The 27,665-nt window shown below is 38.5% G+C and overlaps 1 protein-coding gene across 8 annotated transcripts; it reads left to right on the top strand.

Annotated features, from left to right (window-relative positions):
* The first annotated feature begins 267 nt into the window (after positions 1-267).
* TBPL2 (TATA-box binding protein like 2) lies at positions 268-27,297 on the top strand. 8 transcript variants are annotated; one of them, XM_084981543.1, is made up of 8 exons: positions 294-431; positions 744-774; positions 3,051-3,406; positions 3,984-4,071; positions 7,076-7,167; positions 8,532-8,699; positions 19,046-19,104; positions 26,411-27,297. In XM_084981543.1, exons 3-8 carry the CDS (start codon positions 3,090-3,092, stop codon positions 26,485-26,487), a joined length of 801 nt encoding a protein of 266 aa, XP_084837669.1. In that variant the 5' UTR covers positions 294-431; positions 744-774; positions 3,051-3,089; the 3' UTR covers positions 26,488-27,297. The 8 variants fall into 8 exon arrangements, 7 of the variants coding, with proteins under 7 accessions (XP_084837668.1, XP_013848896.2, XP_020958006.2 ...); XM_084981542.1 differs by lacking the exon at positions 744-774 and having other exon boundaries at positions 268-431; XM_013993442.3 differs by lacking the exon at positions 744-774 and having other exon boundaries at positions 268-431; positions 19,010-19,104.
* Positions 27,298-27,665: the final 368 nt, after the last annotated feature.

The raw sequence follows: 27,665 nt of genomic DNA, 5'->3' as shown, positions 1-27,665 counted from the left end.
TGCAGGCTGAGCTGTCTCTCAGCTGCAGACAGAGTGCAGTGCTTGCACCCTGGCAAAAAGAGTTTTCCCGTCCCAGGGCCAGCCCCAGCCCTCCTTTCCTTGCTCAGAGACCAGACCTTGAGCCTGGTGCTGAGTACCGCACCCCCCTCCCTGGCTCACCATCCATGCCCTCAAACCATTGTGGACTGGCCGAGGGCCCACACCTGGCCCCACTAGGCCCCAGCCCCCTCCCGGGCCCCGCCTCGCCACGTGAACCCCAGGGCTGATAAATGGCTCCTGCTCACTGCGTGCTTGGCCTGACGCTGCCCAGCTCAAGTAGCGCTGGCCCTTCCTGCAAATTTCCAACTTCCTTACCTGAGACAGTGAGCCCTCCACCCATGGAGGAGGAGAAGATGTACCTGGAGCTCTACCTGGACCGGTGGGCCGCCCAGGTGAGCCTGGAAGCCACCAGCACTGTCCCAGATTTTGTGCCCTCGTCCTGCCTTATGGCTGAGAGCAGGGTCCTGCGCACCAAGGACTCTGCCTTCATTTTCTCTTTTAAAAACTAGTGACCCTAGGAGGTGGGCTTAATTATCTCCCTCTTTTCGTGGAAAAAAATAGAAACTTTGAGAGATGAAATAACTTACCCAAGGTTGCCAGCAGCACTCGAACTTGGTCTAGCGTGAATCCAGGTTGGAGGCACCTGTGATCAGTTTGTGATTCTTAGGATTTTTTGTTTTTGTTTTTTAATTTATGAACTGTAGAAAAGAGTGGAAGGTATCTTCAAAAATAAAGGTAAGAGAGCAATTTATGAGAAGGGAGATTTTTAAAGAGACAATGATTAGCAATGAGGTAGAAATCCCACAGCCTTAACATCGCAAAGGAGGCCAGGCAGGAAAGGTTCTGGGAAAGATGAGTTAATGGCTCTGCAAAGAAGTTTAACAAAAAGTTTCTTCAGATATAAATCCAAGGATGCAGGGAATACTCTGTAAGTATATTCTCTGAGGTGTATTTCTGCAAGTGAGCTGGAAAGGAGGCTGTCAGGGTACCACTGCCATAAAACATCCCCCTTCGATATCTTGTTGCCATTGCCTTAAATTTCCTTGTTGACGTTTAGTTCTTTGGGTGGAAGCTTTGTCCTCTGCTAAAGTGCCATCATGGGAAAAAGGAGAGACACCAATTATTGTAAATATTAGTGCTTTAATACAAATCGGCTGGCTGATGGGATCTTTTCCAGCTAGAACAAGAGGCCAGAGAAGCAATGGAGAGGAATCTGGGGCATTGTCCTCACCCCACTTTTCCTTAGGGCCCATCTGTGGGGGAGGGTGGAGGGAAAGAGAGAGTAATAACATAATTCAAAATGAAATAAGGTTAGGAGTTCCCTGATAGCCTAGAGGTTAAGGATTGAGTGTTGTCACTGCTGTGGTTTGGGTTCAATCACTGGCCCTGAAAGCGCAGCCAAAGGAAAGAAGGAAGGGAGGAAGGAAAGAGAAAGAAGGAAAGAAAGGGAAAAAGGAGTTCCCTTTGTGGCGCAGTGGAAATGAACCTGATTAGGAACCATGAGGTTGTGGGTTCGATCCCTGGCCTCACTCAGTGGTTAAAGGTCTGGCATTGCCGTGAGCTGTGGTGTAGGTCACAGATATGGCTCTGATTTGGTGTTGCTGTGGCTGTGGCGTAGGCCAGCGGCAACACCTCTGATTAGACCCCTAGCCTGGAAACCTCCATATGCCATGGGTGCTGCCCTAAAAAGACCAAAAAAAAAAAAGAGAGAAATAAGGTCAGAAATATATACTTTTTGTCTTTTTGGGGGGGCACACTTGCAACATTTGGAAGTTCCAAGGCTAGGGGTCAAACTGCAGCTGCAGCTGCTGGGCTACAGCACAGCCACAGCAACTTGGGATCCGAGCCTCGTCTTCAACCTACACCACAGCACGTGGCAGCACCGGATCCTTTAACCCACTGATTGATGCCATGGATCAAACCCACATCCTCATGGATATTAGGTTCTTAACTCACTGAGCCACAACAGGAACTCCAAGAAATCTTATTTCAAGAGAATAACTGAATTCTTCTAAGTGTTTTCTTATAATATTAGTCACCCCTGCCATCTGCTGGACTTAGAGTAACAGAACAATTCAATAGGATCCAGACAGATTAGTACCTGAGGTAGCTTTGTCATCAAGAAGATGCAGCACAGGCATTCCTGAATGCTCAGTTGTCAGAAGTAAGACCTTCTAAGGGATGAGGTTATCCTGCCAGCAGTGCTCAAAATCTAGAATCCAGACCTGCAACTTGGGCAAAGCGGGTAGTAATGTATTATATACCGGGGATTTTTTTCTATAACGAAGGCCATGAATTTTACATAGCTGCTTCCCTCAGTTGCATACCTCATTCCCTGGGTTGATGGTAATGAAAGAGGAGCAGCCTTCCTTGGACTGGAAATACAATACATTGATTTAAATGAGTCTTTCCATTTACATTTCAATAACTTTTTTCCTATTGTACATTAACATAAATGGAATGATTTCTTAGCTCTCTTTTGATTAGAAGGAATAAAGATGGGCCCTGATTAGCACTCAAGGTTCTCTACTCAAGGTTCTCTACTCAGCTTCCTTCACTTCTTTTCTTCGTTCTTCTTTTTAAAATGTGAATTTAAAACTCCCCCAGAATCTTTAAATCTGTACTCTTCAACATATGTGCAGTTTAGACCGTAGTTGCCAAATTGCCTCAATTACAAAATTGGATTTAGAGTAGCAACTTACTACTAACCAAAGTAGAGAAAACTCTTTATGAAAAATGCTTCTGCATTTTCACCTAGGCTTTTCTGTTTTCATTAAGTGTGTTGTAACCCTATAGGAGAAGTTCAATGATGCTGTGTGGAAAGAGCAGGTCATGAATACAAGCTATCCCTTTGGTGTGACGTGATGTTCTGTTTGTTGTGTGTTTTGTCTGTTTTGGGAATGGCCTAGGATGACCTTGCCCCACCCAGATCACCCCTGCTCAGCCCAGTTGTGCCTTATGATGTGCACATACTTAATTCATCCAATCCAGAGACTGCATTTAATTCACAGCTTGAAGAAGTCAAAGAAACATCTGGCCACTTCTCGTCTATGGATCTTAGCTTCCTACCAGATGAGCTTACCCAAGAAAATATAGACCAGACTGTCAATAGAAGCCAGCCTGAAACTGAAGAAAATGGTAAAACTCTAAGTCAGCCAAGTAGGTTGCCATTACCCAGCCAACAGGATGCTAGCCTGGCCTTAAACAGTGGCAGTGGGTCAAATTCCCATTCACCTCTGCACCCTGGTGATGCTGAGTCAGTCCAGCTCTCTCCTGAGAAGCAACACTTCTTGCCTCTGACGTCATTAACTCCCATGACACCAATGATCCCAGTTTCAGAATGTTCTGGAATTGTACCTCAACTACAGTAAGTTGTTGTTGTGGTTTTCAATGGGTAACACTTCTGAGTACACATTTTATAGTCCTGAATGTGACAGTAATAGAGTAGGGAAGAGAACTTCAGATTTCATCATCCTTTGCTTGATCAGTTCTTAATGGCTTTGACTTTAGACAGTTTGGTTATCTGTAAAATGAAGCATTAACTCTTGTTCTTCTAAGAGAGAGTTAATTCTTAAAGGATTGTATTGTTTATACTAAAGCAATATAGTTGCTGAAAATCATGGTTGGTGTTGGAAAAACACAAAGGATAAAAAAATAAAATTGAATTTGGTTTGAGAGTTGATTGAATATTGTGTTTTCTATTTTGAGGCATTTTGAAAATGATCTAAAGCCTTATTTTAGCTAGTCATGAACTTTTAGAAAAAGCTATTTTAGTACTTTAGGATTTTCATATTTTACTGGGGACCATATTACTATACATTTTACATTTGAAATAATTCTCCCCCTAGGAAGTCATCTAAACCAATGAAATGAGGAAGTTAACACATTTTAATTATTTTTTACTCTTTATATCTAGTATAACTTAGGTCCACTTATTTCTTTAGGAATATAGTTTCCACTGTAAACCTGGCCTGTAAATTGGATCTGAAGAAAATAGCTTTGCATGCAAAAAATGCAGAATATAACCCAAAGGTAAGTTTTCTCAGTAATTATTTCAACAATTAGCTTCTACCTCATTTTGTTTTTTTTTTTTTTTTTTTTTCTTTTTATGGCCACACCTGCAGCATATGGAAGTTCCTGAGTCAGGGACTGCATCAGAGCTGTAGCTGTGGTCTATACCCTAGCCATGGCAATGCTGGATCCGAGCCACATCTGCAACCTACGCCACAGCTTGCAGCAGTGCCCAATCCTCAGCCCACTGAGTGAGGATCAAACCCTCATCCTCACAGAGACAACATTGGGCCCCTAATCTGCTGAGCCACAATGGGAACTCCTTATTTTTCAAAAAGAAAAAATTTGTTGGTTAACAGCTTTTGGCAACTCAAAGGTTAATTGCTTCATCCTTTGTTTCTAACTTATAAAAAATAATATCATTTTCTGTGCTGAACTGAGCAATTATTGAGCAGTTCCTAAAAGTCAAGATCCTTCCCTTATCATTTGGAAAAATCTTTCAGTATAACTATTTTCAGCCTGACTATGGAGGTGCTAACTTTCTTACAGTATCATCATATGTCTGGAAATTATTTTTTCTAATTGTTGTCCCATTAGCTGATGCTTGTCTGTTTTTTCCATTTATAGTTTCTCTTACCTGAGAAAGCTCAATTGTTTAAAGAGTAAAGTCCAAACATCTACTTACTAGTATAAGATGCAGGGATTTTTTTCCACCCAAAATTTAAGAAAATCTATTCTTTCTTGTGTCCTTTCCAAGGCCAGGCATCCCATTTTCAATGGTCTGTTTACTTAGGAATTAGATTTGTTGATTCAATCAACATTTAACAATTGTTGGGCTCTGTACTTAGGAGTACAAAGATGAGTGAGGCCCTGTCCCGACTAAGAAAATTTCACTGTCTTGGGTGATGGAGGATTTAGGGAGTTGGATGAAAAAGGCCATTATTAGTAGGAACCCAGAGGACCTTGCCAGCCTCACTGTTTATGGATTGTATTTGTTTTTTCTTGCTGTGGTAGAGTTGTTGCTGAAATCTCAATTGAAATGTTACCTGAATGTTATGGAGTGCAACAGAACTTTCCTATTTTCATATCATGTAGCTGGCTATGATGAGGACAGAAACCCAGTGATGAGCTAGGACTTTTGTAGCTGCAGCTATGATTGACTGCACTATTGAGCAATCAGCATTTTAAGCATGGTTTATTCTCCACCATCCTCAGCTCTCCTCTCTTTTTAGTTTAGTGTATAGGATCTGTCCACAGTCAGACTTGACAGCCAGAAAAATTCTGGCTTGGCGCTTAAGCTGCCTTAAGAATTTAAATGAGAACCAAGTGAGAGTGCTACCTTTTTAGTAAATACCTGGGAAACATTAAAAGAACTTGATCGGTTCTGTGTAGTGCTGACTCGGGGTTCTTTACTGTCCACACTTAAAATCTGAAATTGCCAGTCTGGCCTTCAAGTAACCTATTGTCCTGTGGAGTGGCCCCGACCCATGGAACTTCAGCCTTGCATGGTACCCACCCTAGTTTCCTTCTCAGCTTCACTGGGGAGAGAAGGGGAGGTGAGAGTCAATGTAGGCCAGCAGGAGGACACATCATTTAGAGACATGTCCGTGTGGCAGACCAGTCGTTATCCATCCTCTCCTGCATCAGCACCACCTAGAGGACTTGTGAATGCTGCCAGCCTAGGGCACATACTGAGAGCTATGGCAGGCAAGAACTGGAAAAACACACTTTTTTGTCAGACATCTTCAGAATGCCCATCAATATATGTATTATGTTTTATATTTTGGCTGGTTTTTAGTACATCTAGATTCTTAGCAATCCTGTAACATACTTCATACTCATTTTTCCTTCAAAGAATCTTTGAGAAAAAAAATATAAAAGCAAAAAGCATAGAGTCTGATTATTCATGGTTTTCTTTTCTTTTATTTCTTTTCTTTTTTAGGGCCACACCCACAGCATGTGGAAGTTCCCAGGCTAGGGGGTCAAATCAGAACTATAGCTGCTGGCCTACGCCACAGCCACAGCAATGCAGGATCTGAGCCCCGTCTGTGACCTACACCACAGCTCATGGCAATGCCAGATTCTTAACCCACTGATCCAGGCCAGGGATTGAACCCTCATCCTCATGGATCCTAGTCGGGTTCATTAACCACTGATTCATGATGGGAACTCCTCTGTTTCTATTTTGTAGATAGACTTTTCTGTGTCATTTTTTTTAGATTCGGCATATAAGTGATATTATATGGTATTTGTCTTTCTCTCCCTGACTTATTATGATAATGTCTAGGTCCATCCATAATGCAAATGGCATTATTTCATTCTTTTTTTATAGCTAAATAGTATTTCATTGTATACATGTACCACATCTTCTTTATCCATTCATCTGTTGATGGACATTTAGGTTGTTTCCACGTCTTGGCTATTATGAATAGTGCTGCCATGAACATAGGAATGCATGTATCTTTTTGAATTATAGTTTTCTTCAGATATATGCCCAGGAGTGGAATTGCTGGATCACATGACAACTCCATTTTTAGCTTTTTAAGGAACCTCCATACTGTTTTCTATTGTGGCTGCAACAACTTATATTCCTACCAATAGTGTAGGAAGATTTCCTTTTTTCTACACCTTCTCTAGCATTTGTTATTTGTGGTGATTAGTCGTAGTTTTAAATCTCAACTTTACTGTTTCCTGCATAATGTTGAAGCTAAACTACTTAGTCTCCCTGTGTACTAAATGAGAATTAAAATGGGCTCAACATAGGCCTGTCATGAGGATGAACATAATGAAATCTGTTAAGGTCGTAGCATTGGGTCTAACTCAAATTTTAGCTTTACATCTTTTATGATCTCTTTTTTTATAAGAATATTTTAGAATTATAATCATTTCATTAACCTTATATTTTACAGTTTTCCCATTAAATTTCAATTTATTCAACACTGCTTTCATGTCCAGCTCAGCTGTTGGTCCAGAGTAGTATTAACTACTAGCAGAGGCTAATTGTCCTTTTGGCTTCTGTGTGCAGAGGCTTGCCGCTGTCATAATGAGGATCCGAGAGCCCAGGACAACAGCCCTCATATTTAGCTCTGGGAAAATGGTCTGCACAGGAGCCAAAAGGTAAGAGGAACCACCCTCCACCATGCCTGACAAATAATTCAGTGTATAAAACAAGAAAAGATAGCATTAATGTTCTAAATCACAGAGTACTGGCTCAGTAGTAACAAATCCAACTAGTATGCATGAGGACATGGGTTAGATCCCGGCCTTGCTCATTGGGTTAAGGATCTGGCATTGCTGTGGCTGTGGCATAGCCTGGCAGCTGCAGCTGAGATTTGGCCCCTAGCCTAGGAACTTCCATATACCATGGGTGTGGCCCTAAAAAGAAAAAAAAAAAAATAGAAGCAAAATACTTTTCTTTGCTGAAGAGTTAAATTCTCGAAATGCCAAATTTTGGGATGAAAAACATTCAGCCTCAAAATAATGACTTATATCCCATTTTGCAGTCCCCCACAGTGAAGGAGGAGGAGGCCTCACTATGCTGTTACAACTTGTTTGTAAGGTGTATTTAGAAAGGGGACAAAAATAGCTATAGTCTTGGTAAATCCTGTTGGAGACCTGGGGAAGTAGTTCTTGTGTATTTTCCTTGTGGTAGGCAGACAGATGAACAGAATTTTTAAAGGAGGGAAATTAGACATTTCTTGACCATTAGCTTGAGCATTCACTCAGGATCTTCAGCATCCATTAAAAGGCTCATCTTTCCTGGATCTCCGGCAGAGGTGCCCTGTGCTGCTGTGCATCCTTTGGCCAGAAAATTGTGGGAAAGCTTCTCTTCCTTCTAAGTGTTAGAAGATGAGTAGTAAACTCCCCCCCGAAGGGTTGTACCAGTTTCTTCTTTCCCAAGAGATGTACCTGGTGTTCATTTAATTTTATCTAAAAGCACTTAAAACAAAGAAAAGACAAAAATCAACTTCTATGTGAAAGACAACAAATGAAAAAATATGTTTAAGTTCAACAATGTTTGGAGTTCTGTTGTGGCTCAGTGGGTTAAGAACCTGACTAGAATCCACGAGGATGAGGGTTCAATCCCGGGCCTCGCTCAGTGGGTTAAGGATCTGGCATTGCTGTAAGCTGTGGCATAGGTGCTCAGATCTAGCATTGCTGTGGCTGTGGCAGAGCCTGCAGCACAGCTTCAATTCAGCCCCTAGCCTGGGAACTTCCATATGCTTCATGTGAGGCCCTAAAAAGCCAAAAAACAAAACACAAAAACAGTATTCATTGTACCATACTTTTTTCTAGGTGCTAGGGATACAAGTGAGAGAGGTAGGTCCTTGTCCTCAAAATTCACAGGTTCATAGGATACACTGAATGATAAACACGATACAAATGCTAAAACTAAAACCAGAGAAGTGTGTGAATACAGCCCACCTAGCATAGCCGTCATGGTGATTAAGAAGTCTTTAATTGTGTTTACCCTTCCCCAGTGAAGAGCAGTCTCGACTTGCATCAAGAAAGTATGCTCGTGTGGTGCAGAAGCTGGGCTTTCCTGCCAGATTCCTCAATTTTAAAATTCAGAACATGGTTGGAAGCTGTGATGTGAGGTTCCCTATCAGGCTGGAAGGTTTGGTGCTAACCCATCCGGAGTTCAGTAGGTACGATCGTTGCATAACATAACTTTGAGGTTACCAAGATATTAAAGTCGTATTATGGGCTGCTTATATGAATGTAACTTTCAGAGAAAGTGTATTTTTTAAACTCACAATAAGTGAAAGGGTTAAGATGCTATAGTTATGTCCTCGTTGGTTACCACATTTGTCCATATCTTCTGAAATAGTGATTCTCAAAATTCAGTTGCATAGTAATCACCCAGACAGCTTATCAAACCACATTGCTACTGGGCTGAGGTCCCCAGAGATTCTGCTTGGCTTTGCAGTTCCAACAATCTCACAGGTGATGCTGGTGCTGCTGGCGAGAGGCCTACACCTTGAGACCCACTGATGTACGGATTTCTAAAATAGGCACACCTGGCTGGGGCAGGGGTGGCAATGGAGAGAAGATAAACAGGTCTGTTAGGGATTAGGTAAATAGGAAGGGCTGACAGCCAGTGAGGAGAGAAAGGGCTGGAGAGAAGATTGAAAAAAGAAAAACCATTGCACATGCTATGAAGGCAATCCTATCTAGTTGTTGTCCTGTTGAGTTTGTTCAAGGTTTTCTTTTTCTGTGTGTGTAGCTATAGCCCCCACCACAGTTTGTTTTGTCACAGATTCATATTCCTGGGGGAGTATCTCTAGCCTGCCTGGCTTCTTCGAACGTAACTTTTTTTTTTTTTTTTTTTGGTCTTTTTGCTATTTCTTGGGCCGCGGCATATGGAAGTTCCCAGGCTAGGGGTCTAATCAGAGCTGTAGCCACCGGCCTACGCCAGAGCCACAGCAACGTGGGATCCGAACCACGTCTGCAACCTACACCACAGCTCACGGCAATGCCGGATTGTTAACCCACTGAGCAAGGGCAGGAACCGAACCCACACCTCATGGTTCCTAGTCGGATTCATTAACCACTGTGCCACGACGGGAACTCCGTGTAACTTATTTCAATAGCAAACGCTTCTCCTCCTCTCAACTGCCTCAGCTCCTTTGGTGCTTCTCCCAGCCTGCCTCAGGCCCCCAGAGAGCAGTGACAGAAGTTGACCGACAAACACCAAATCCCACCACCCTTTGAGATACGCACTGAGGCCAGGGCACTTGAACTGGCTTAGAACCACAGATGCTCTTAAGTTCTCTTGAAGGAGCTTGAACTGAAGTCCATTCACTCTGCTTATCCTTCCCTTTACCTTTGAGCGATCATTCTGTTTAATACGGTGGGAAAGGATCAAATAGTTGTGCTTTTTCTAACATTTGTTAGCTTTCCTTTGAGACATGACCTGAACAGAAGTTAGAAATTGCTTTGTTTTTTCCCAACTTTCAAAAAGTATTGTTCATTCTGAGATTTCACTTTTTTGATACTCTTTCGGCAATATTTATTTTCCCCTTGATTATATTTTCTTTTTTTCTCTGCATCATTTTTTTTTTTTTTTTTTTTTTTTTTTTTTTTTTTTTTTTTTTTGTCTTTTTGCCATTTCTTGGGCCGCTCCCGCGGCATATGGAGGTTCCCAGGCTAGGGGTCAAATCGGAGCTGTAGCTGCCAGCCTACGCCAGAGCCACAGCAACGCAGGATCCGAGCCGCGTCTGCGACCTACACCACAGCTCACGGCAACGCCGGAACCTTGACCCACTGAGCAAGGGCAGGGATCGAACCCGCAACCTCATGGTTCCTAGTCGGATTCGTTAACCACTGCGCCACGAAGGGAACTCCTGCATCATTTTTTTGCAGCATATGCTTATTAAGTATATGAGGTACCCACTGAGTTCACTGGGAAGCCCAATAGGCAAGACATTGCCTCTTTATATGTTCTTTTCTTTCTTCAATCTTGGAATAACTCATAGATTCATAGTAAAACCCTCATTTTTAAGAGTCTTTCAACACATGCACCACCTTATATTTCAGATCTTCAACCTTGGACCTCTAGTCTCTCTTTCTCTGAAACAACTTTTTCTGAATGTGTGAAAGATGTCTGCCTCAATTCTAAGGTATCTGTCTATATTAGCTTAGCATTCCCCTTTCTGGACATTAGGGCTCTAAAGTGATGTGCACAATTCCTCCCAAATTTCATTTCTTTTTCACCAAGATCGTCTTTGTAGGTCAGACTTAAGTCTGGAGTGGCGGTGTCCCTTGTCACTACTTCTACCTCTGAAGGATAAAATTGCCAATAGGGCATGATGAAAATTCATTGTATGCATTACTTTTAGTCACTTGGAGTAGTCCATCACTGTTCTTTCTTCCTCATGAGCCAGTTTTGTGATCTCATCCATCTTTTTAAAAAAATTTTGGCCAGGAAACTTGTTTTATAGTCTCACAGCTATCCCTTTCTAGTCTCATTCTTAGGTTAGGGATTTCAACTCTAGTGTGTGTATTTACACTGGGGCATTAAGATACCTCTCTCTCAGCAGGTTTGTGTCTTTAAAATGAGGAGTCTCTTTAATTGCTTATAGCCCTGTGAGTAACCATGGAACATATCACTTATTATCAGGTCAAATTTGCTTTATGTTAAAACTTCAAGTTACTTTAACTCCCTTGATTCTACAAATATGTATATCAGCATTTGGTAATACGAGTATCTCTTGTTACTGGGCATCTGCTCCATCAATCTTTCTATGCCGCAATTGTTTTCAGTTTTCCCTGAGCATTTTCCTTTCTTCCCTTCAATTTTTAAACCAAAGATATCTTAAATATTTCTTAAATGAGTAAAATCTAGGTGGCTACTGTGTAGCAGATGCTGTGGTGGTAGAGACAATCAATACAGCTGTGGTCCTTTCCCCATATGGAACCACTATCTACAAGGGAAAACAGAACTGAAGACATTAATGAAATATAACTATGAAGGAGAACACCTCTTGGAGTGTTAAGGTACCTTCAAGCAGGATACTTAATGTAATGGGCTGAGGGTGGGGGAAGGAATGGGAAGGAGATCAAGGAAAACGTCCTGAGGAAAGTGTCGTTTAAGCTGAAACTTGAACAATGAGTTGAAATTGAGTTGCCCAAGAGATTGGCAGCTGTTTGTTGTTCTCCATCTTCATGAAATGTTTTCTGTTTCTAACCAAAACCTTTTTTTTCTCCTGTATCAACTTTGTTTTGAATTAAGGTAGAGAATAAATAAGATGAAGTAAATCTCTAATTGGTAGTCAGCATGCTGGTACATTAAAATCATGGTTCTCAAAGCCAAAAGCAGTTCACCATCATTTACATACCAAAGATTTTTTTCATAGTATGTATGTATTTTTTATTGAGGCATAGTTGATTTACAATATTATATTAGTTCCAGGTGTACAACATAGTGATTCAAAATTTTTATAGATTATAATCCATTTAATGTTATTATAAAATATTGGCTCTATTCCCTGTAGTGTACATTATATCCTTGTAGCTTATTTCTGTTATACATAGTAGTTTGTACCTCTTAAGCCAGTACCTCTAGCCCCTCCCCGCCTCCCTCTCTCATTGGTAAGCTTTGTTTGTTTTCTCTACCTGTTTCTTTTTTGTTATACTCCCTAGTTTTATTTCTTAGATTCCACCTCTAAATGATATCACATAAATACAGTATTTGTCTTTCTCTGCCTGACTTATTTCACTTAGAATAGTACCCTCCAAATCCGTCAGTGTTGTTGCAAATGGCAAAATTTCATTATTTTTTATGGATGAGCATTATTCCATTTTGTGTGTGCATGTACACATTGTCACACCCTCTGTATCCATTCATCTATTGGACACTTAGGTTGCTTCTGTATCTTGGCTATTGTAAATAATGTTGCTGTGAACTTTGGTGCACATCTTTTTGCATTAATGTTTTCATGTTCCTTGGATATATATCCAGAGGTAGAATTGCTGAATCATAAGGTAGTTCTGTTCTTAGGGTTTTTTTGGCAAAACCTCCATACTGATTTCCATAGTGGCTGCACTAATTTATATTCCCACAAGTAATGTACAGGGGTTTACTTTTCTCCACACCCTCACCAATGTTTGTTATTTGTAATCTTTTTGATGATAGCTTTTTTAGCAAGTGTGAGGTGATGTATCACTGTGGTTTTGATTTGCATTTCTCTGATGATTAATGATGTTGAGCATCTTTTCATGTGCCTTTTGGCCATCTGCATGTCTTCTCTGGAAAAATGTCTATGCTCATTTTTTAATTTGGTTTTTTTTTTGATGTTGTTTTATGAGCTATTTATATATTTTGGAAATTAACCCCTATTTGAGTGCATAATTTGCAAATATTTTCTTGCATTCAGTAGGTCATCTTTTTGTTTTGTCATTGGTTTCCTTTGCTGTGCAAAAGGTTTTAAGTTTAATTACGTATGATTTGTTTATTTTTGTTTTTTGTTTCCTGTGTCTTAGCACAGATCCAAAATATTGATAGAATTTATGTTAAAGAGTGTCCTGCTTATGTTTTCTTCTGGAGTTTTAAAGTTTCTGGCCTTACATTTGGGTTTCTAATCCATTCTGAGTTTATTTTTGTATGCAGTATTAGAGAATTTCTAATTTCATTTTTAAACATGTAGGTTACCAGTTTTCCCAGCACTACTTATCAAAAAGATGGTCTTTTCCCTATTGTATATTCTTGCCTCCTTTGTTGTAGATTAATTGACCATAGGTGTTTGGGTTTATTTCCGGGCTCTCTATTCCATTCCATTGATCAGTATGTTTGTTTTTGTGCTGGTACCATAATATTTTGATGACTGTAGCTTCATAGTATAATCTGAAACCAGGGAATGTGATACCTCCCACTCTGTTCTTCGTTCTCAAAATTGCTTTAGCTATGTGGGGTCTTTTGTATTTCCATATAAATTTTAGAATTACTTGTTCTAGTTTTGTGAAAAATGCCATTGGTATTTTGATAGGGATTGCATTGAATCTGTAGATTGCTTTCAGTAGTATGGTATTTTAACAATATTAATTCTTCCAATCCAAGAACACAGGATATCTTTCCATATCTTATGTCATCTTCAGTTGCTTTCATCACTATCTTACAGTTTTGCAAGGATAGGCCTTTTACTTCCTTCATTAGATTTATTCGTACGTATTTTATTCTTTCTAATGTGATTCTGAATAGGATTATTTACTTAATTTCTAATAGTTCATTGTTAGTATATAGAAATGCAACACATTTCTGTGTGTTACTCTTGTATCCTGCAACTTCATTGAATTCATTGATGAGCTCTAGCAGTTTGTGGTGCTGGCTCGAGTATTTTCTAAGTATGATATCATGTCATCTGCAAACAGTGACAATTTAACTTCTTCCTTTCCAGTTTAGATTCTTTCTATTTCTTGTCTTATTTACTGTAGCTCATACTTCCAATACTATTGTGAATGAATGTGACAAGAGTGGGCATTCTTGTCTTATTCCTGATCTTAAAGGAAATGTTTCCAGCTTTTCATAATTGAGTCTGATGTTAGGAATGGTCTTATCAAACATTGTTAACATTATGTTGAGGTACATGCCCTCTATACCTGCTTTGTGGAGAGTTTCTATCATAAATGGATGTTGAATTTTGTCAAAAGCATTTTCTGCATTATTGAGATAATCATGAATTTTATTCTTTGATTTGTTAATGTGGTGTATCACATTGACTGATTTGTAGACCTTGAACACATCCTTGCATCCCTGGAATAAATCCCACTTGTTCATGATGTATGATCATTTCAATGTATTGTTGAATTAGGTTTGTTAATGTTTTGTTGAATTTTTTTTGCATCTGTATTCTTAAGTGATATTGGCCTGTGAATTTTTTTTGTGAGTGTGACATCTCTGTCTGGTTTTAGTGTCAGGGCGATGCTGGTCTTGTACAGTGAGTTTGGAAGGATTCCTTCCTCTGCAATTTTTTTTGGAATAGTTTGAGAAGGATATGTGTCAACTCTTCTCTAAATATTTGGTAGAATTCACCTGTGAAGCCATCTGGTCCTGGACTTCTGTTTGTTGGGAGTTTTTTTGTTTTTTTGTTTTTTTGTCTTTTGTCTTTTTGAGGGCCGCACCTGTGGCATATGGAGGTTCCCAGCCCAGGGGTCTAATCAGAGCTGTAGCTGCCAGCTTATGCCACAGCCACACCAGATCCGAGCCGCATTTGCGACCTACAACACAGCTCACTGCAATGCTGGATCCTTAACCCACTGAGCGAGGCCAGGTATCAAACCCACAACCTCATGGTTCCTAGTCAGATTCGTTTCTGCTGCATCACAATGGGAACTCCTGTTAGGAGTTTTTAAACAATTGATTGAATTTCATTACAAATAATGCATCTGTTCATGTTGTCTAGGGTCAGTCTGAAAGTTTGTACATTTCTAGGAATTTATCCATTTGTCTATTTCTTTTAGGTTGTCCATTTTATTGATGTATAGTTATTCATAGTAGTCACTTATGATCCTTTGTATTTCTGTGATGTCAGTTGTAACTTCTGACTTTATTGATAGAGGCTTTCCCTATTTTTTCCTTGATGAGTTTGACTAAAGGTTTATCAGTTGTGTGTATCTTTTCAAATAACTAGATCTTGGTTTCAATGATCTTTTTTTTTTTTAGTCTCTATTTCATTTATTTTTTTCCTCTAGTCTTATCATTTCCTTCTTTCTACTAATTTTGGATTTTGTTTGTTCTTCTTTCTTTAGTTCCTTTATGTGCAAGGTTAGGTTTTTTGAGATTTTTCTTGTTTTCTGAAGTAGGCTTGTATCATTGTAAACTTTGCTCTTAGAACTGCTTTTGCTGCATCCCATCAATTTTGGATCATTGTTTTATTTGTCTCCAGGTATTTTAACTGAAGTATAGTTGAATGTTGTGTTAGTTTCTGGTGTACTCAAGATATATATTTATACACACACACACATATACATGCACATACATATAAGAAATATTTTTTTCAGGTATTTTTAAATTTCTTTGATTTCTTCAATGATTCATTGATTATTTTTTTTTTAATAGAGTTGTAGCCTCTCTTACTTCTTTTTTTTTTTTTTTTTTTTTTTTTTGTGTGTGTGTGTGTGTTTTTGTCTTTTTGTTGTTGTTGTTGTTGCTATTTCTTGGGCCGCTCCCGCGGCATATGGAGGTTCCCAGGCTAGGGGTTGAATCGGAGCTGTAGCCACCGGCCTACGCCAGAGCCACAGCAACGCAGGATCCGAGCCGCGTCTGCAACCTACACCACAGCTCACGGCAACGCTGGATCGTTAACCCACTGAGCAAGGGCAGGGACCGAACCCGCAACCTCATGGTTCCTAGTCGGATTCGTTAACCACTGCGCCACGACGGGAACTCCGATTCATTGATTATTTAATAGCATATTGTTTAGCCTCCACTTGTTTGTGTTTTTGTAGATAATTTTTAGTCTCATGATGTTGTAGTTAGAAAAGATGTTCGGTATGATTTCAATTTTTTAAAATTTACCAAAGCTTGTTTGTGGACTAGCATGCGATCTATCTTGGAGAATGTTTCATGTCCATTTGAAAATAATGTGTATCTTGTTTTTGTATGGAATGTTCTAAATATATTTATTAAATCCATTTGATCTAATGTGTCATTTAAGGTCGGTGTTTCTATGTTGATTTTCTTTTCTTTTCTTTTTTTCTTTTGTCTTTTTGCCTTTTCTAGGGCTGCTCCTGCGGCATATGGAGGTTCCCAGGCTAGGGGTCCAATCGGAGCTGTAGCTGCCGGCCTACACCACAGCCACAGCATTGTGGGGTCTGAGCCATGTCTGTGACCTACACCACAGCTCACGGCAACACCAGATCCCTAACCCACTGAGCAAGGCCAGGGGCCAAGCCCACAACCTCATGGTTCCTAGTCAGATTTGTTAACCACTGAGCCACAACAAGAACTCCTCTATGTTGATTTTCTGTCTTAATGATCTATCCATTGACATTAAGTGGGGTGTTAAAGATCTCCTACTATTATTGTGTTACTGTCAACTTCTCCCTTTATGTCTGTTAGTATTTGCTTTACATATTTAGGTGTGCCTGTGTTGGGTTCATATGTATTTACAATTGTTATATCTTCTTTTTGAATTGATCCTTTGATTATTAGGTAATGTCCTTCTTTGTCTCTTGTTTTAAAGTCTTTTTTTTTTAAGTATTTTTGTGTAATTTAAGGATTGCATCCTACCTTTCTTTTGATTTCCATTTGCATGGAATATCTTTTTTCCATCTTCTCACTTTCAGTTCGTGTGTGACTTTAGATCTGAAGTAAGTCTCTTGTAGGCATCTTTTACACAAATCTTGTTTTTGTATCCATTTAGCCAGGCTGTGTCTTTTGATGGGAGCACTTTGTCCATTTACAACTTAAAGTAATTATTGATAAGTGTATTCTTATTGTCATGTTGTTAATTGCTTTGGGGTTGTTTTTGTAGGTTTTTTCTATTTGTTTCTTCTTTTGATCTCTTTGCTTGTGATTTGATAGCTGTCTGTAGTGTTAGGTTTGAATTCCTTTCTCTTTTTTGTGTGTATCTATTTTAGATGTTTAGTTTGTGGTTACCATGAATAAATAAATATAAAGATATATGTGTGTGTGCGTGTATCTTTTTTAACTTATTTCTTAAGTTCAAGCCTGTTTTTTACTACCGTCCTCCCATGATTACTCTTTTTGACATATTTTACATCTTTTTCTTTTGTATATTCCTTAACTACTTAGTGTGGATACAGATTATTTTAGTGCTTCTGTTTTTTAACCTCTCTGCTAGCTTTGAACATGGTTGATTTACTACCTTTACTGTGTATTTGCCTTTGCCAACGAGCTTTTTACTTTCATAATTTGTATGTTTCCAGTTGTGGCCTTTACTTTGTTGCCCAGAATAGGTCCATAAAGCTGATTTGGTGGACCTGAACTCTTTTAGCTTTTGCTTGTCTATAAAACTTTTTTGCTCTGTTCATGAAATCTGAATGACGGTCTGCTTGGATAGAATGTTCTTGGTTGTAGGCTTTTCCTTTTCATCATGTTAAATGTATTGTGCTATTTCTTCCTGGCCTGCAGAGTTTCTGCTGAAAAATCAGCTGTGATAGCCTTATGGAACTTCCCTTGTATGTAACTTCTTGCTTTTCCTTTTCTGCTTTTACTATTCTTTCTTATCTTTAATTTTTGTCATTTTAATTATTGTGTGTCTTACTGTGGTCCTCTTTGGGTTGATTCTGTTTGGGACTCTTCATGCTTCCCAGATTTGTATGTCTGTTTCCTTTCCCAGGTTAGCAAAGTTCACAAATATTTACCTACCAAAGACTTTTATTTTCTCTTTTCCCTCTTAGTATCTTAAGATTTTGTCAGAAGATCAGATGGAAACATTTCTTCTGTGCCCCCCAAGTCTTCACTTTCTTGACTCCAACCTTGCAGTTCCCACAGAAGTTTTCCAGGGCTCTGCATAGTATCATTGTCTCCTCAGTGTCCAGAAGTCCTGATGGGCTTTCCCAGGTAGACATGTCCACTCAACAACCTCCATATACTTCAGATGGGTAGCCTCTCTACTGTGATAAATCTTTCTGGTGCCAATAAGAGGTTTCACATCTGCCGTGCTATGGATCTTATTCATTGCAGAATAGAATGGAGTTTTTCTGTGTGATCTGAACTCACCCTTTTAAGTGCTAAAATTCATGTGCTTTATAATGTTCCATTTCTCAGATTTGGTTTTTTCCTTGTGTCTCCATTGTCTTGAGAATAGTTTTATTTATCAACTTCCTCTTAACTACTGACTTCTTTTTTGTAGGCTCCTCAAGCTTTTCTGGGAATCCCTCTTTTCTATGCTGGTGTGGAGAAGCAGTTCTTAGCCCAATCATCCTTTGTTCCTCAGAGAAATCAGCTTACATTTAGTAGTAAATATGAGTGAGTTACTATTTATAGGAACAAGTCTTGAATTTTTAAAAGTTGGGATGGTTTAGTTTTCTTTATACAGCACCTATCCAAAAAAAATTAATAGTGGTCTAGAACACTTTTTAGGTTTTATCTGCTAAAAATTTTTGTATTTTATAAATATATAAAAAATGTTCTCATTATTGAAGAACTTTGAATATTTAGAAAATGTGTTTATGTATTTTTACTGATAGACTTTTTTTGAAAGATGGAGAACATTTAACTAATAAGATCTTTATACAATCTGATGCCCTAAATTACCTTAATTTCTAATAGTTTAGGATTACTGGCACGTGAAAAATACAATGACAAACAGCGAATTGTGTTGTTGATTGCCACAGAAATTACCTAGGACACTCAAGACTTCTTTTATCAAGTTAACCAGAAAGTTTTTGTTAAAATAGCTTTTTAAAACTGCTTTTGTGTTCTGGATCTGAAATGTCATGAGGAAATAATTGCGTAGTGCTATTTTTCACTTTTTCCTTTATATATTAACAGTTATGAACCTGAACTGTTTCCTGGCCTTATTTACAGAATGGTGAAACCACAAATTGTGTTACTTATCTTTGTATCTGGAAAAGTTGTGTTGACAGGTAAGTTCTAAGATTCTGACTTTCATAAAATTCAGTAGCTTTACATGTGCTTTGCTTTACCTTTTAAATAGCTTTGGTCACCACTATGAGACAGTTCTTGCTATTATAGAATTACCTGGGGGTGGGGGGGGAGAAAAGTAGAACTATAACATCACCTATGGGTCTTAGTAGTCAATATAGCTTTTTTCTCATGTTTTCATGTCATTTGATATGTATATTCATCTTTACATCCTGCCTTTTTAATAACCATTATAACATATGTAGCTTAACTCATTTTTTATAATGATTTTTATTTTTTCATTATAGCTGGTTTACAGTATTTTGTCAATTTTCTATGTAGAGCAAGGCGACCCAGTTACACGTATTATGTATACATTCTTTTTTCTCACATTATCATGTACCATCATAAGTGACTAGATATAGTTCCCAGTGCTATACAACAGGATCTCATTGCTTATCTTAACTCATTGTTAAAAACTTTTAATGAAGGCTGTTAATTGTTGAACAGTGTTCTGTTCAAAGTTTTTCTGCAAAGGGTCAAATACTAAAATCACTCTTAGCTCTATACAAAAACAGGCTATACAAAAACAGGCAGCAGACTAGGTTTATTCAGCAGAGTTAAGCTTTCCAACCTCTCTTCTAACTTGCTATGCATCAACTTTATTCTCCCATTGTCAGATGTTTATATGTTCTGTATGTTCTTTCTCTGTCTGCTGGTTATAAAAGGCGCAAACGTGGCTATTTTTATGTGTGTAGAATCATTTTTTAGTGGAAATGCTCAGAAATGGGACTGTTTTCTAAGAATAGGACCATTTTTAAGGTTCTTAATACAAATTACTAAATTGTTTTATAAAGGGTTGTATAATACATTTCTCCTGTATCATAATTTCTACCAGCAATGTACCTAAGTATCTTTAACAACCCAAAGCAGCATTCAAAACAAAACTGTACAAAAGAAAATTTTTACCTATATAAATTAAAATGATCTCACTGCTTTAAGTGGTAATCATAAATAGAAATTGACCACTTTTCAACACATCCAGTAAATAGCATTTTATCTTTCATAAGTAGTATGTACATAATTTACTCCTTTTGTCTACTTAGTTTTTATTGATGTTTTTATCCCTAAAGATTTGTATGAGTTCACCATAATATTGAAAATTAATGTTTTATTTGTGATTTTTTCCAGTTGACTTAATTTTGCATAAATGCTTTTAAAATTCTTGAAGTAGATGATTGAGACTCTTTCATAACATTCTGCTAAAGCTTGCTCTTTTTGCCTTATTTTACACATATTACTCTCCTGTACCAGGATGAATATCAAGTTTATATGGCATGATCCAGATTAATTTTACCTACCCCCAAATAGTTAGCCAGCCATATTAAAACTACACAGTCTTCTTATTAATTTGTGATGACTCTTTTTGACCTTTATTTTTATATACGAATCTGTTCAGCAATTCGGCCTTTGCTCCAGAATTATACTATGATATCCTATTGTATTAAATATGCTTTAGTTCTAGTGGTCCCTATATCTGATAGGGTCTGTTTCTTCTCATTTCTTCTCTTTTTATTAGCTCCTCTCAAATGTTTATTCTTCCAAATAAACTTAAAAGTTTTTATAGCATCTTGCCCAATTTAGAACAATTGAGATTTCTGCATTAGCTGAATTAATTTGAGAAACATTTACAAAGTTATCACTCAGCATCCAAAAACATGGAGGGCCTGTTATTAAATCTTTTTTTAGAATGCTAAATTGTAGAGTTTATTTTTGTCTAATGTGTCTTCAAATTGGGAAAAGCCCACTTGGAATTTAAGAATCTTTTGAATACAACAAAGTTACAATTCCTCAGATGCCACCAATTTAGTGTCTGGAATAATTAAGACCTCCTAGTGACTGACATAAAGTTTACCTCTATCTGCCCTAAAGGAAGGTGAGGAAGCCTGCCAGGTAAATTGAATGGAGGCCATATGTGCCCTACTTAAGGGAACATACTTTTCAAGACCTTTATAAGGATGCTTTCATCTGTGTGCTATGTGTCATTGTGAATCTGTTTTATTAAAAATGCAATTTGCCAGAGTTCCCATTGTGGTGCAACAGGACCATTGGTGTCTCTGCAGTGGTATGGACACTGGTTCAGTCCCTGGCCCAGCACAGTGGGTTAAGGATCTGGCATTGCTGTAGCTGTGGTGTAGGTTGCAACTCTGGCTTGGATTAGATACCTGGCCCAGGAACTTCCATATGCCCCATGATGGCCAAAAAAGGAAGAAAAAAGTGCAAAATTGCCAAGTACAGGCTAAGTTCCTATTATACGTACATAAGAATAAGTTTCTCTAAATATCCTTAATTCAGACCACCTTTCCTACTAAAAGGAAAAAACGAATTTTTCATGTGCACATTTGCTAGAAGTTTCAAATCACAAAAGTAAATGGTTGTCAACATACAGTACTGAAGACCATACAATACACTTCTTAAAATTTACTAATGTGTTCAGCCCAGAGAACAGGCCAAAGCTGTTTTTTTATCCTTCCAAGACACAGATCATTTTTGTGGAGGGGGAATGAGGTGTATTAACTGAAATTCAAATTTCTACTTATATGTATTATGAAGTATAATCCAATCAATGCTTTACTGCTGAAATATGAGTAATTACCCTCTATTGAGATTTTTCCCTGTTTATGCCATAGTGTCTTAAAGTACTTTATCTGAAACCACATGGTTTAGGTAACTTTTGCTCCAAACTGCAGACAAATGCTCCTCATTCTTTAACCTTAGTTACCTAGACTCTTTTCACCTGCTAAGGGATTTAAAAACTCAAGGACCCAATTTTGGGTATGAACCTGGAAGAGGGACCAAGGAGGCCTCCTTTCAGCCTTGTCTCTAGAACCTCAGTGGGGGTTGGTTGTGGAGCACCCAGTGGAGTTCTAGAGGCTCCCATGGTCTAGTCCAATGTGGCAAGACTCTGCAAGCTACTTATTTTATTTTACTATTTATTTTATGGGCCTCACCTGTGGCATATGGAAACTCCCAGGCCAGGAATTGAATTGGAACTACAGCTGCCAGCCTACACCACAGCCACAGCAACGTGGGATCCAAGCCACATCTGTGACCTACACCGAAGATTGCAGCAACAGATCCTTAACCCACTGAGTGAGGCCAGGGATCAAACCTGCATCCTCATGAATACTAGCTGGGTTCTTAATCCACTGAGCCAAAATGGGAACTCCTGCAGAGCTGTTTTAAAAGCCAAGTCCCAACAAATGTGAATAACTTTTGCCTAGAAAATGTTAGAGTATTGAAATTACAAATGCACTTTGAACTTCACTGAATTAAATAATGGATCTCAGTTCTTCCTTGGGTACAGACTGTCAAACACCAATGCACATAGTACAGATGAGTGGTAATTTGAAATTTATGTATCATATGCCATTTGCAGGGGCTTTGAAAATAATTTATCCGTGTAAAATTGTCTTACTCCTCAAGGCATTCAAGCTGTAGCCCCCATGTCCAAGGCAACATCTGAATGAATGAATAGTTACTTGAGCTGAGGACAAAGAGGTCCTCCTATCCCACTTGTCAAGTTCCCGGACAACAAACAGCAAACGGACCTTGGTCAAGCTTAACACTGCTTTCCCAGATCCGTGCTTCTTTTCAATGGTTGATGTGACATTTAGGACCCATGCTTTTTCTTAAATCATAGTAAAATGAATTGTATAGCTAGGATCTGTTGGAACAATGAATAGCAAATATGTCAACTTTCACTTCTGAGATGTAATAGTTACCATATGTTGGGCAGTCATGTGCCAGGCCTTGTGATAAGTGAGTGCTTTTGTGTGGGTTCTAGTTAGCTCTGTGTGGCTGTACATAATAGCTGTCTCATCACCTGTAAAATGAGGACAATGGAGAGGTTAGGCATCCTTAAAAATTTCAAACAGTTGTACATGCTGCAATATGTGGGAACTTAAGCAGCCTGGCTTCAGAGCCCACCATCTTCACGTGTTAACCCTGTCCTCCAGCTCCTTAGAGGCCTATGAAAACAGTTCATTCAGTCCTATACTAACCCTATGAAAAGGCTATTGTCCTTTATAGATAAGGAAACAGAAACTTCAGAAGTTAGTCATTCCTGGTAATCCACCACTAATAGCAGCTTGATATATACTGTAAAATGTATACCTTGAGGGGTTTGATGCTGGGTTGTCCCCCTCTCCCAATTTGTAAGATTTTCATTTATATGCACACACATATGGTATCACTTAGGAAAATAAGATATGTGGTTGTGGCTTAGTGTAAGAATAGAATTAGAAAATCCAAGTAGGATTGGAAATTGATATATGGGCTGGCTAAGGGGTAGGGATGAGCTTATGAACCTTATCGACAGGTGATAGATGTTTAATAAATGTTGGGTACCTACTTACCAGGTACATGTATTGTTTTAGGTGCTAAGAGATTAGCAAATAGAACACACCCCTCATCTGGCAAAAACCCAGCCCTGGTAAAGGAGACAAATTACATGATACTGGCTCTCAGAGAACCAAATGATAAGCCGTATGTACTTGGACCAGCCATCCCAACATCCCTAATCCTGAAGTACATTCTTTTAGGACAGTAAAAATGGGTTATATCTTGTTAAGCGTTATGGTTTGTAAAGGACTTTTTTTGCAACCATTTGTTCATGCAGTCCTATACTAACCTTATGAAAAGGCTATTGTCCTTTATATATAAGGAAACAGAAACTTCAGAAGTTAAACAATCTTCATGTGGTTTAATGGCGTGGGGTGAATGTGTGTGTGTGTTTGGTATATCTACCATACTTCACTGTTTCCCAGTTAAGGAGTTTGTTCTATTCAAATGTTTCCAGAAGCTGAAAAAGTCCATCAAACCAGAGGCAGAGAGTCTTGTTGCAATGGTGTTTTACTTTCTGCTTCTCTACTCACTGTTTAGTTTCTATAAAACCAATCCCTTCCTCCCTTCCTCCTTTCCTCCCACCCTCTCTCCCTTCATGCCTACAGCATGCCACATTACCTGAGCTGCAGCGGTAATAATGCCAAGTCCTTAACTGTTAGGCCACCTGGGAACTCCAAAACCAGTATCTTTAGAAACTAAAATTTTAGTGCTGAAAACTAAAGGGATGTTTCCTATCCCAAAGGTACAGAGCTTCTGTTACCCTCCTCCCTACCCATCATCTTCAAGGGTAGAGACTCAGAAAGTAAACTCTTAAGCAATGAATAAGTAACCTTTTGCCCTTATCTACCCCCCCCCCCCCATTTTAAGCTTACAAGTACTTTTTTTGATTTCTTAAAAAAAATTTTAGGAGTTCCCATTGTGGCTCAGCAGGTTAGGAGCCCAACGTTGTCTCTGAGGATGAGGAGTCCATCCCTGGCCTTGCCCAGTGGGTTAAGGATCTGGAGTTGCAGCAAGATATGTTACAGATGCAGCTCAGATCTGGTGTTGCTGTGGCCGGCAGCTGCATCTCTGATTCAACCCCTAGCCTGGGAACTTAAATAGACTGCAGGTGTGGCCCTAAAAAGAAAAAGTTTTTTTTTTAATTTATTGAGGTGAAATTCACACAGCATAAATTTAACCATTTTTGTTCATTCACAATGTTGTGGAACTACCACCTCTGTCTAGTGCCAAAACATTTCCACTACTCCAAAATAAAGTCCCATATCATTAGGCACTTTTTCCCCATTCCTTCCTCCCCCAGCTCCTGGCAAACACCAGTCTTCATTCTGTCTGTGTGAATTTACCTATTCTGGAGATTTCATGTAAATGGAATTATACAATACGTGATCTTTCATGTCTGGCTGCTTTCATTTAGTATAATGTTTTTGAGGTACATCTACACTGTAGTGTGTATCAGTGCTTCACTCCTTTTTATGGCAGAATAATATTCCATTGTATATATATATATGATATTCATCACAGTTTGCTTATACATTCATCTTTTAGTAGACACTAGGGTTGTTTCCACTTTGAGGCTACTATGAATAGTACTACCATGAATATGTGTCTACATGTGTTACTGGTTTAAAGATTTTTTTTCAATTTGGGGGGTATATACCCAGATACCCAGGAGTGAAACTGTTGGGTCACATGGTAATTTTTACTTTAACATTTTTGAAGAACCACCAACCCATTTTCCATGGTAGCTGAATGATTTTATGTTCCCACCAGCAATGTATGAGAGTTCAATTTCTCAGGCTCTTTGTGAACACTTGCTATTTTCCATTTTTAAAATTATTATTGTTCGTCCTGGATTCTGAATCCTGATTTCTACTTGCTTCTCAAATCCGGTGATACTCCTTTTGGTGATTAGTCCTTTGGGACTAATTCCCTCTCACTAGTCCCGTCATTAAACCAGACAACCACTTCTCACAGGTCGTTCCTGCTCTCTTACAGAGCCTTCCTCCTCTCGACGTTTATAGCTTAAACTATTTTTAAGAATTTATCAGCTTAAACTATTTTTCATTTTTCTCCATGATAAAAGTTTTTAAATGCTTTTCATTAATTTCCTTGCCTTCTGCACAGTACTATTAGATAACAGTTTCCTGATTAGCTGACAGTTCCATGTAAACACAAGTACTACCAGGAATTAACTCTTAGTATAATGTGCCTGAATAGTTTTGAAAGTAGAAGGTAGTTAGTAGCGGGTTGGCAGTGGTGAGATAGGAGTAGAACAGACTGATAATCTCTTTCAAGGGTAGGAACTGTATCTAATTCATGTTTTTAATCCATTTTAATACCTACAGCAGTTACAATTAAAGATCCCTTGAAACTTAGGGCGACGGTGGTAAGATTTCAAGATTTCCCCAGTTTTCTAACTAATAGTCCCTTTCCATACACTAAAATTTAAAACTTTAGAATAGTTCCAGTTTGTCTCACTCTGTTGGTCAAAACCAGGGAATCAGAATGTCTACTAGAGGTGAGCAGATCAAAGGACGTCCCTTTTGCTGGTAGCTAAGGGCCCACAGATGCTGATGAAGGTCATGTTCTGTGGTCACATCCATGACACCCTGAGAAACAAGATTCCATATTTCATACTATTCCCTGTGAAGCCAAAGATGTACTGATGTGTCTATATAGCAGAAGTATTATAAAACTCTGCTCTAGGTATGTGTGTAGGGAAATGTGGCTCTAGTCACCAAATTCTTTTGTCTTTACCAGGAATAAATGTCATTTCTCAGGGATACCTACAGAGATGTCATTGAATTAAAAGCAATTGGGGTTGACAATGAAATTTTAGCCTTAAAAATTTCTACTATTGTTTTAATATTAAAGATTATGTAAACATGGATTTCTTTATAGGTGCCAAAGAACGTTCTGAGATCTATGAAGCATTTGAAAACATCTATCCTATTCTAAAGGACTTCAAAAAAGCCTGAATACAGTATTCAGTATCTTACAGTATATTAGTTTGAATGTATACATAAGCCCAGCACAGAAATGGCTGGATTGTTACTGTTCCATGAACATTTTGACTTTATTTTTTTTTAATTTTTTAATTTTTTTGCTTTTTAGGGCCACACCTGAGGCACATGGAGGTTTCCAGGCTAGGGGTCCAATTGGAGCTACATCTGCTGGCCACAGCCAGAGCAGCATCAGATCCAAGCCACATCTGGAACCTACACCACAGCTCACGGCAACACTGGATCCTTAACCCACTGGGCGAGGCCAGGAAGTGAACCCTTGACTTCATGGTTCCTAGTCAGATTCATTTCCGCTGCGCCACGACAGGAACTCCTTGCCTTTAGTTATTAAAGTGTGATTCTATACGTGTATTCATGCTTAAGAAGTGAAGAAAATTTTTTTTCAAAATAACTATGTTATTTTTTAAATGAAAAAAGTAAACATTTCAGAATTTGAAAGGTTTAGGGCCTTGCTAGAGTGATATTGTAACATTAAAATTTACTCTTGTTAAAGATGTAGTCCATTAACATGTGTTCTCTGAAAATACATAGCAATATGTAGAAATTTCATATAGCTGCATAAAGTAGGATAGAAATTGTATATTTTTTGCTTTTTAAAATATCAAGTAGATGATCCTGGCCATTAGGTACAGGCTTGTGAAGGATCTTGTCAGAGTACAAATGAAACATGAAGGTCTGAAAACAAGATAAACATTCTTTTCTTTGAAATGGTCAGAGAAAATTATTATCTCTTCCTTAAAAATAAATCTTAGAGCTTACACTAAACCTGAATGGTTCCTGAAAGTTTATTTTGAAAAGTGTTTGGGGATTTTGTGCTTTTTTCATACTTTTATAATCCTATGTAATTATGTTAAAATAGATTAAGAGCCTGGAACAGAGTTTACAGACTCAAGGCCTAATTAGGTTGTGGAATTATCCCCATTTGATGGAGATGTGGAGATTAACAAGGAGGGTTGGGCTAACAGGAGTTATGGACCTTGATTCCAAGTGGTCAGTGAATATGTCTTTCATTAAGATGAGAAAACATAGGCAGGGAGGGAAAGGTTGGTTTTCAGTTCAGTTTCCAAATTACTGAGTTTGTGGTGTTCACTGTACACTACTTTAGACCTAGTGTAAGCAGTTATGAATTTTGG

Source organism: Sus scrofa, chromosome 1 (assembly GCF_054392235.1).
Source record: "Sus scrofa isolate SSC_HxYL_T2T_F1_AM1 chromosome 1, Sscrofa_HxYL_maternal_Yorkshire_Landrace_v2.0, whole genome shotgun sequence".
Taxonomy (NCBI): domain Eukaryota; kingdom Metazoa; phylum Chordata; class Mammalia; order Artiodactyla; family Suidae; genus Sus; species Sus scrofa.
The sequence above is the reverse complement of the archived record's forward strand: the minus strand, read 5'-3'. Positions and strand labels throughout refer to the sequence as shown.

Excerpts from the sequence above, each read along its gene's own strand:
- TBPL2 (XM_021102347.2), top strand. The coding sequence starts at position 270 with ATGGCTCCTGCTCACTGCGTGCTTGGCCTGACGCTGCCCAGCTCAAGT. Across the intron at positions 432-2,948 it reads TGGACCGGTGGGCCGCCCAG|GATGACCTTGCCCCACCCAG; the intron begins GTGAGCCTGGAA and ends GGAATGGCCTAG. Across the intron at positions 19,105-26,410 it reads TGGAAAAGTTGTGTTGACAG|GTGCCAAAGAACGTTCTGAG; the intron begins GTAAGTTCTAAG and ends ATTTCTTTATAG.